A 10,685-nucleotide genomic window follows, 5' to 3' on the forward strand; every position below is an offset into this window, starting at 1 on the left:
TGGAACGGTTAACGTGGGTTGGAAAATGTGGGAGGGGTAGTCGCCAGAAAAAAGGGACAAAAAAGTTTGTTTTATTTAAAAAAAGGGGGAATTCTGGGAATTCCTAGAATTTTTTTGACTTGGAAAAATGATAGTTTAAATGTGCAGGATGAGTGGAATATGTTGAAGGTGGAATGGTTTGAATCGGTTGAAAAATGTGGAAATGGTGGAAGTTTGAAAAATGGCCAAATCATTTTGAATGGGAAAAATGTCCCGTAAAACCTGGAATTCTGGGAACTCTGGGAATGTTTTTTATTTAGTCAAGGGAAAGCCCGCAATTCCCAAATAGGCTGAAAAGTTTGAAGTTGGAACGGTTTGAATCGGATAAAATGTGTGCAAGGTAGAGCGCGCCAAAATCTGGAGAAAAAGAAGAATAAATAGATACATTTTGGTGTAGAAAACCATTTGTGTGAATGCTTTGAAGCATTCACGCAATAAAAGAGCAAACAGGTGTAATGTAACGAAAAATATTTACAATATTGACACCAATAACACAAAACTACCACACTGGCAGTTTATTTGCAAACTGTGATTGCTCCATAAATAGTAAAAACTATAATTGACAGATACATCTGAAGTTGACTTTGAGATTCAAGAGTTGAAAGTAAAAATATTATACATTGATACATTACTTATTTTTACCCCTTTTAAGAGTGAGAGCTTCTTGGTTTGCCGAGACCTTAAGTCAGATTTTTTTTACTGTCATTGTTAAAAAAAATTATGAACCAAAAGCAATATTGTTATGAATGATTTACCTATATACGGCTCCAATTACTTCACATTCAATATTCCTCTTTGAACATTTTTTGGGGGGAAATATTGTATGTTGTTGTTTTTCCCATTAAAAAGTGTTGACAAAAAAGCATACAATGTAAGAAAAATACATTTTAAGTCAAAAGATAGTTCTAAAGTTTATCTTTAGATATTTAAGCGTTGAAATGAAAAAAATATCAGGATTTGACTTATCTTTGACACTTTATTGACTGAGGCACTTTTGGGTCCCAAAGACCTTTAAAATTCACCCAAATTAAGGGGAGCCCTAATGGTTACAATAAATATTGTTATGGTTTTGAGAATATCAAAATGTGTTACAGCCTTATTCCAAAATGGAACAAATCTATTTTCATTCCAAAATTATACACAAAATACACCACAATGACAATGTGAAAATTAGTTTTTATTTTGTTTTTTAAAAAGTATTAAAAATAAATAAAAATCACATGTACATAAGTATTCATAGCTTTTAATCAATACTTTGTTGACGCACCTTTGGTAACAATCATAAACTCAAGTCTTTTTGAGATTGAGATTTAGTTTATTTATAAACAATATATATTAATGCATATTTGACATGTACATATGTGAGAATATAGCTACTTTCCATCTCCAGTCCCCTCACCTGGCAAGTTGACGTTAAAATGAAGACAACCCCACTCCAAACAGTACAGTTATTCATAATATTAACAATGTAATATTCCAAGATTTAGGGGCCAAAGGCTGCAGTAGACACTCACCGCCACACATTTATCTTGTACATTTCATGAATACATAAAACAATTGATAAAATATGTATTTCATTATATACATTTTCATATTGTACCAGTAGCCTATCGATTATGATTACAGATTTGGTTTCCTAGCAGCCGATTTTTCAAAGCCTTATTAAATGCTGCTTGTGTTGCTAGTTCCCTGTGTTCCATGTTCGATACTGAAGTGAATTAATTAACTCATATTATGTTCTACATATGGTGAATGTTTATAGTCACCTTGGAGAAAGAAAACCACCAAGTTTAATTAAATAGTGGTATTTCAGTTTGAGCACATAAGTAGATAAGGCCCCTTAGTTTAATATTCGCAGGTGGATTGGATCACTTCTCGTAGGAAAAGAGGCTCTAATTGGGACTTCGGAATGAAAAAGTGATAACTATATCCTTGAGAAAAAACTACCTGTCTAGCTCAATGCCAACATTTAAGTTATGAATTAAAGCAGTTGTTTTCCAGACACTTACACATGAACATCTCCTTTTATGGTCAGGATGCGCTCTCCTGACTTAGCACACACACCCGGAGACAGAAAGGAGGAATATAAAAACGGATGGTTTGGCTTCTCCAGTTAGGAGTCCTTCATTATTTTTTTGCAAATATATTTTATTGAATTTTACAGTTAAAATCACATTTGACAATCATGCTTTGCTCACTCAGACCCTTCATACATGCACACATCCACTCATTCATACTCACATGCACGCTTGAGGAGAGAGGTGCACTTGGGCTTTAACAACTCAAGGTTTACAGAATAGACATTATTAGAAGTACCACCCAGATATTGCATATATCCATCCATCCTGCAATGGCTCAGGATCAGCAGACGATCCAGACCATAGCAAGATGGATGAATATTCCTCTGCATCAAGGATCCTCAGGAAGTGATCACTATATCACCTGCCGGGGACCTCTCCACCGTTTACACTTAAAAAAGAAGAAGAAAGTCACATTTTCGTGGCTTGATCAGATGTCATTTTAAAAAAGGCCCCCCAAAAAAAGCAAGTAAACCGTGACAAAACCAAAATCAAAAGTGACACAAAAAAGCAATTGTAGTGTGGGAACAATACAAAAAATAATAATGATTCAATATATGTCAGTATGAAATAGGAGGCCTTCGTTTTTTGACCTAGGCTCCTCCGGGTACTGCAGACCTGTTTAACCCTTGTGTAATGTTCATATTGTTGTTACTCAGCCAGCGTTTGTGGGTCTGATGGACCCATTGCATTTTGTGGCTTTTAATGCCTCACAATCAATCACTTTTATGTTAAAATACTGAACAGATGTTTATTGGGATAAGGTAAACATCTGTTCAGTATTCCCACACAAGGTTGCAAAATTGTTTGTCAACACTGTGTGCTCTCATTTTCTCGCACATTTGACCCTCTGATGTTCTGTGTACCTACACTCTGTCGTCCTCCTGTCTAGGCCTGCTGTGTGTGTGTGTGTGTCTGTGTGTGTGGTACACAGAATATCAATTTCCACACTTCTATTAGCAACATTGTTTGTCAACACTGTCTGCTCTCATTTTCTCGCACATTTGACCCTCTGATGTTCTGTGTACCTACACTCTGTCTTCCTTCTGTCTAGGCCTGCTGGTGTGTGTGTGTGTGTGTGTGTGTGGTACACAGAACATCAATTTCCACACTTCTATTAGCCGCGGGTCCCATGGACCCGGACATCTTATATGTAATCAAAATTTGTAGGGGGATGTATGGTGTGTGGTCATTAAATATGTATTCTGATATATGTTCTTCACAGAAAATGAGCCAAAGTCAGTGAGTCTCAGTTTGAAAGATACATTCATCGTATCAATTTTCTTTTCATTTTTCTTTTAATTGATACAGACAGCTAAACTTGGGAATAATAAGTGGGTCCCCTTTTCAACTGAATAACCCATCTGGGAAACTCTTAATTTTAAGAATAGTGTACTATCTTAGGTAAAAAAATACACAACAGCACCTTTCAAGGTCCATCAGATTGGATGGAAAGCGTTGGTTTTCATCCAGGATGTCTCTGTACATTGCTGCATTCATCTTAGTCTAGTCAGGGAGGTGACCATGAGCAAACATTGTTAAACAACAGGGACATTTATAGCTGAATAATGAGACACAATCTGAACTTCACACCATAAAAACAACTGCAGACATACATTGTAGATGAGATTAATATTTGTAGCAGGAAATAAACTGCAAACAAATTTATCCTTTCTCTCATTGGCGTCACAATCACAACAGCATGGCACTCAATTATGTCACAAATAAATCCAACTTTGTCTTTCACGGATTACGGATATTCAATAATACATGAGGCTGTAATTGCTGCTAAAGGCGCATCAACAAAATACTAAGCAAAGGCTGTGAATACTTATATACAAGTAATTTTTTAGGTTTATGTTTTTGATGCATTTCAAAAAGATGCCAAAAAACTTTCAAATTGTCATTATGGGGTATTTTGTCTAGAATTTTGAGGACAAAAATGAATTGTATCCCATTTTGGAATAAGGCTGCAACATAACAAATTGTGGAAAAAGTGAAGCCCTGTAAATTATTTCTGGATGCACTGTAACTGAAACTTAATCATCTATGTGCTCAATTAAATCCAAGTGGTTCTATTTGTCCAGGCGTCTAAGATTGTATCTACAATTCATTTTGATTTTGAACATACAGTTAATGCTAAAACTGTCATTGTGCAGGGTAGCTGCATCTTGACATTGGGATTGCGTCAATGCGCGTTTTGGTTAGTTCTATAGACATAAACTTAGACTTAGACAAACTTTAATGATCCACAAGGGAAATTGTTCCACACAGTAGCTCAGTTACAAATGATGGAAAAGATGGAAAGGACAATGCAGGTATAAAATAGACTAAAAGCAATATAAAATATATACATAATATATGTACAGTATATGATATATACTGATCAGTGACGTGCAGTCAGGGGAGGCAGGTGAGGCGAGGCCTCACGTGCCATCATGGAAAGAAAAAAAATGTAAAAAGAAAAAAAATTAATTAAATTGTTATATGTATCCAGTGATTATACTATAAAGTTATTTTCCATTTAACTTCACCAGTTTTAGATTATTTTTATTCAAAATCGCTGAATTTTCACATTTGCCGTTCAAATACTGAGAAGAGACTTGCTGTGATCAGCAGCCAGTTGAGGCATGTCACTGCATTGAGCCTACCATGGATTGCGGACTCGGCTAACTGCTGGCCTGCTGTGCAGTGAGACCGTATTGCTATATGAATTATATGTACATTTCCATAGTTTAGTTAGCTGAGGTATATAATGTACAGTGTATTTAGTCAGTGTATGTGTGTAACATATTTCTTGTGCTCAGCAATCATAAAACGGCTGCGAAGACGCACTGACTGAGGCTCGCAGTAATCCCGCCTCCCGGTGGATAATGCACCCCCGCCATAGAATGCACCCCCTGACGGGAGTGTTATATCAACTAAAGCCCACACTTAAACTTTCCACGTGCAAGATTGAATCTATTTAAAAAAGTTATTTAATAAGAAGCCAAAAAGTGCAAAAACAATAATGTTGGTGTTGGAGGAGTTGTGAATGACCACAACATTAGGTACACCTGCAGACTGCAGCACGGATTTCATATTTCAGTCATTCACAACTCCTCCAACACGAACATGATTGTTTTTGCACTTTTTGGCTTCTTATTAAATAACTTTTTTAAATAGATTCAATCTTGCACATGAAAAGTTTAAGTGTGGGCTTTAGTTGATATAACACTCCCGTCAGGGGGTGCATTCTACGGCGGGGGTGCATTATCCAGCACAACAGCGGCACATGGACTTCATTTATAAGTAAAGGTAAGACCATAATAACGTTTTTTTTATTAAATGTGCTTTTTTGTGTGCTACAGTTTGTATGTGTAAAGTTAAAGTTAAGTTAAAGTACCAATGATGTCACACACACACCAGGTGTAATGAAATTTGTCCTCTGCATTTGACCCATCCCCTTCTTCACCCCCTGGGAGGTGAGGGGAGCAGTGGGCAGCAGCGGCGCCGCACCCGGGAATAATTTTTGGTGATTTAACCCCCAATTCCAACCCTTGATGCTGAGTGCCATGCAGGAAAGAATGCTGGTATGAGCTTTTAAACACAACCCGTTAACTGCTGCCAATCAAATGGTGAATAAGATACTCTTTAGGGTTCATGTTTGTAAATCTGACTGTGATGAAGTCAGTGCCTCACCAGCCATGAACCTCACCGCACGTCACTGATACTGATATATTATATTATGTTTATATCATATATACAATATATAACAATTACCATGTAGTATGGTATGGTATGGTACTATGGTACAAAGGTTAAATTCTTTAAGAAGAGGAACTAGCCCCATCTATTAATATTGGTAAATTGTAATCATTTTATTTCGATACAGTCTTTTGACACATGTACCCCTCATTTATTTCTGATGGAACCACTCATGCTCTCGATAGCCTTGGACTGGCCCACATCTTCAGAACTGTTGTTACTTTTTTTTAACTTGGACTCATCCCAAACTTTGAAGACTCTCTAACTCAGTGGATTTGTTTGCTCCTTGACTATAAGATGAGTGAATAATTATTGATTATTGATCACTTCTGGCAGACTTGATTGTGGAGGCACCTGCTTATGTACGCAATCGACAGAATTATGTGGCAATGAGACATACGCTGTAACATTTACCTGTGACCTATTTTAATGAATGCTGGGGAAATCTTCCAGAAGACTCGAGCTTTGACTGTTTAACAAAACATCGTGGGTAGAGTCTGTGGATTGAGAAAGAAATGTCTCAACAATTGAAGAATAAATAATTATTATGACTGTATTATTATTATAATTATCTGATTTAATACACAATATACCACAGATAAAAATAATAAAATACAAGTATACATATTTATATCAACATTTAATTATTAATACATGGGAGTAGACTGTTAGAAAAATACAAAATGATCATGTCCTTTTCACAATCTCCATTGACACTGATAAACAACAGTACGCCAGAACCGCTGATGGCATCAGATTTGATAACAGTCATGTGTCCGCTTCACTGGTTATGTGTGACTCTTCTGTTGTTTCCAGAACCTCTTGACCTCACTGTGTCCGTGCGGTGTCACTACCATCACCCTGTGAGTCACATCCTGCCACACCAGACAGTCCAGACCCTGTGGCAAAGAAACGCAATTAGACCGTGGACAGCATTACAATATAATAGAACATAACACGCAAAGCCCCAGCCCTAATTAAGCATCTGTTAAATAGGGCTGAAACAATTTTCAGGAAATTAAGTTGACCAATTCTTCCAAGAAGAGTGGTCAAATATCCAGCCAGAATTATGCCAGAAGCTTGTCTGTTTAAAAGGAAACTTGCATTTAATCAATGTCAATCAAACCCGCTGGTTTCCAGGTAAGAAAGAGTAATGCAGCAGCGAAGCGCCTCTCATGTTATTAAAGTGTGTAATCAAACAGACACTCCAGGATTACGCTATGTTGCGATTTATGCCAATTCTCACACATTCTAAGACTTCATGACTTCAAAGACTCTATAATGTCAATTCCTCCATACATGCAAGAATTGTGAGCAGCCTTGCTGTTGTGTTTTTAGTGTTTTCCTGCCTTCTCCTTGTCTGCACCTGTGTTGTTTAGCGATTCGTCCTCGGCGAGGGGCGGACCTGGTGGCGCACCTGCTGGCAATTAGCTCACCAGTATTTAGGCTCGTCACTCACTGCTTGACCTTGCTGGTTAATGTTTCCTGAACCCCGCACGCGCATGTGCCTGCATCATCTGTCTTGGTACGTGCCGTTTCTTAGTCCTGTTTATCTTGACCTCGTTGTGTTTGTTTCCTAGCCACCTTGATTTAAAGAAGACTTTTGCTGTGCTTTGTGCGCCCTGGCTTTTTCCCCGCCGACAACAGAGGAACCTGTTTTGTTAGTTTCATGGTGTGCACTTCTGCCCCATCGCCTTTTGTTATCCCCTTTTTGGACTTATTAAATTGTTTCCCTTTTTGTATTCTACCTTGCCTCCCGTTTCTGCATTCCGGGGTCACACCCTTGACAACCCGCAACACTTGCAACTTTGTACAATTCCCGCTCATTGCAAAATGTGTATGTCAATCAATCAATCAATCAATCAATGTTTATTTATATAGCCCTAAATCACAAGTGTCAACTGTCTGATGTGTTAAGGCACAGAATAACTAACTGGCAATTTTCCCTTTAATTTTTCATGTGTCTGAGCAAACGCAAAATCTCATGTGAGCAACATCAGATGTTCACAACCTGGCATTTACACTTTGTGAAGCGTTGGAGTTCTCTGACTTTTTGTGTGGCCATAAATGCATCAGTGGAGAAGTGCTATTAGTGTTGGTGTCGCTGAGAAAGAAGGAGCGGCTGCGTTGATATGACAGATGACAAAGAATTGGTTTATGCCTGATTTGTACAGCAGAATATGACCCGTTTTTCTAGATATACGTTCTTTACTCATGCTTTTGATGTGGTTACGGCATAATATAAACAGTTTTGCTCAATAAAGTGATCGATGAAATTACGGACCTCTTTAAAGCGTCTCAACAGACGTTACAATGATTGATAGTGTTGATAAACATTGTTTTATCTGTTAGGGCTGCTTATTGTCACCTGTCACTCACAGTTGCACTGCAAAATCCTACAGAACAAATTATGTGTTTATTGTGTTTAAAGTTTAGATTGGATTTTATTTTGTGCGCTGCATAGATTTGCTGTGTGCAGAGGATGCGTGAGCAGTGCGCAATTGAGAGAGGGAACGTTGCTAACTGGCATCCGTTACCTTAACATTAACCCCAGGCAATCTTTTGTTTCTTAGGCAACATTGTCCAGTCCCTCCAGGATTTGACAGATTTTTATGTGTGACTGTTGATGCATAAATTCCTGAATTCGCGGCAGCTGTTTCTTTAAGTTGCGACAAAAACTGCAATGTTTTGAGGCTTTTTTAATGACATTGAATCAACTTGTGATTTTATGAATTTATTATCGACATTTATTTTACAGTGTTCCTTGTAACCTTAACAAGTACAGGATTTCAACAAAAATTGTAAAACTAATTTTACTCATAGACACTAAATGGCAGTAAAACCACAGACTCAGAGCTCATAGTCCAATTACTGAACTGTTTTCATTACCTTACTTTCCAGATTATAAGCCATTATTTTTTTCCCTACGCTTTGAATCTTGCATTTTATACAAATGTGTGGCTAATCTGTGGATTTTTCTTCACTAACAGCTAAATTATGAAATGGATTAATCAAAGAAATCTAACAATGCATTAAAATTATCCACTTTTAGAAACTGTTCAAAATCTTATTTATTTCATAAAGGATGAATAAAGACAAAGACTTTTCAGTTTTTTTTGATCAGCCATTTTACTGCTGTGTTAACAGGCATCATTAGGAAACAATTAAGGTATGTTAATGAACATTTACAAAATCTTTAGGGGTAAATATCTAGTTTCACAAAGTACTGGTATATATCCGCGGCTAATATGTGAAAATGTAAAAATGTTTCAATTGCGTGGGTGCGGCTTACAGTCCGGAAAATACGGTAATTAATTTATTATTGACTAACAAAACCTACACATTATTTGTTTTACTTAATTTTAATTCCATTGTGACTACAAACAAATCTTGTTGTTAAAATACAACTGATAGGTTTCTAACCGGGATGTGCTGAGTCGTCAAGTCAGGTATTTGAAACTGTCTTCTTCCAGAACATTCTGACAGGGTTATTCAACTAAAACTAAAACAGATCCAGAACCAGTGTCTATCCACTTGCCTTTTAAAGGCCTACTGAAACCCACTACTACCGACCACGCAGTCTGATAGTTTATATATCAATGATGAAATCTTAACATTGCAACACATGCCAATACGGCCGGGTTAACTTATAAAGTGCAATTTAAAATTTCCCGGGGAACTTCCGGTTGAAAGCGTCTATGTATGATGACGTTTGCGCGTGACGTCAATGGTTGAAACGGAAGTATTCGGACACATTGTATCACAATACAAACAGCTCTGTTTTCATCGCAAAATTCCACAGTATTCTGGACATCTGTGTTGGTGAATCTTTTGCAATTTGTTTAATGAACAATGGAGACTGCAAAGAAGAAAGCTGTAGGTGGGATTTGTGTATTAGCGGCTGGCTGCAGCAACACAACCAGGAGGACTTTGACTTGGATAGCAGACGCACTACCCGACGCTAGCCGCCGACCGCATCGATGATCGGGTGAAGTCCTTCGTCGCGCCGTCGATCGCTGGAACGCAGGTGAGCACGGGTGTTGATGAGCAGATGAGGGCTGGCGTAGGTGGAGCGCTAATGTTTTTATCATAGCTCTGACGAGGTCTCGTAGCTAAGTTAGCTTAAATGGTGTTGTTAGCAACAGCATTGCTTGGCTTCGACAGGCGGCACAGCATTAACCGTGTAGTTACAGGTCCAGTGTTTGGTTCGGTGTCTCCTGATAGTAGTATTGTTGATCTTCTGTCTATCCTTCCAGTCAGGGGCTTATTTCTTTTGTTTCTATCTGCATTTAAGCACAATGCTATCACGTTAGCTCCGTAGCTAAAGTGCTTCACCGATGTATTGTTGTGGAGATAAAAGTCACTGTGAATGTCCATTTTGCGTTCTCGACTCTCATTTTCAAGAGGATATAGTATCCGAGGTGGTTTAAAATACAAATCCGTGATCCACAATAGAAAAAGGAGAAAGTGTGGAATCTAATGAGCCCTTTTACCTAAGTTACGGTCAGAGCGAAAAAAGATACGTCCTGCACTGCACTCCAGCCCTTCACTCTCACATTCCTCATCCACAAATCTTTCATCTTCGCTCAAATTAATGGGGTAATCGTCGCTTTCTCGGTCCGAATCGCTCTCGCTGCTGGTGTAAACAATGGGGAAATGTGATGAGCCCTTCAACCTGCGACGTCACGCTACTTCCGGTACAGGCCAGGCTTTTTTTATCAGCGACCAAAAGTTGCGAACTTTATCGTCGATGTTCTCTACTAAATCCTTTCAGCAAAAATATGGCAATATTGCGAAATGATCAAGTATGACACATAGAAT

At 38.0% G+C, this 10,685-nt stretch overlaps 1 protein-coding gene across 1 annotated transcript in view; it reads right to left on the minus strand.

The window, feature by feature from the left end:
- Positions 1-6,391: 6,391 nt before the first annotated feature.
- The window catches only part of gtf2h4 (general transcription factor IIH, polypeptide 4), a 115,913-nt gene continuing 111,619 nt past the window's right edge, over positions 6,392-10,685 (minus strand). Inside the window, exons 15-16 of the mRNA XM_062056758.1 lie at positions 7,545-7,558; positions 6,392-6,763 (exon numbers count right to left, since the gene is read on the minus strand). Coding sequence (XP_061912742.1) covers positions 6,653-6,763; positions 7,545-7,558 — 125 coding nt within the window. The 3' untranslated portion in view covers positions 6,392-6,652. The remainder of the gene's footprint in view (positions 6,764-7,544; positions 7,559-10,685) is intronic.

This window comes from Entelurus aequoreus, linkage group LG08 (genome assembly GCF_033978785.1).
Source record: "Entelurus aequoreus isolate RoL-2023_Sb linkage group LG08, RoL_Eaeq_v1.1, whole genome shotgun sequence".
In the NCBI taxonomy this organism is placed as follows: domain Eukaryota; kingdom Metazoa; phylum Chordata; class Actinopteri; order Syngnathiformes; family Syngnathidae; genus Entelurus; species Entelurus aequoreus.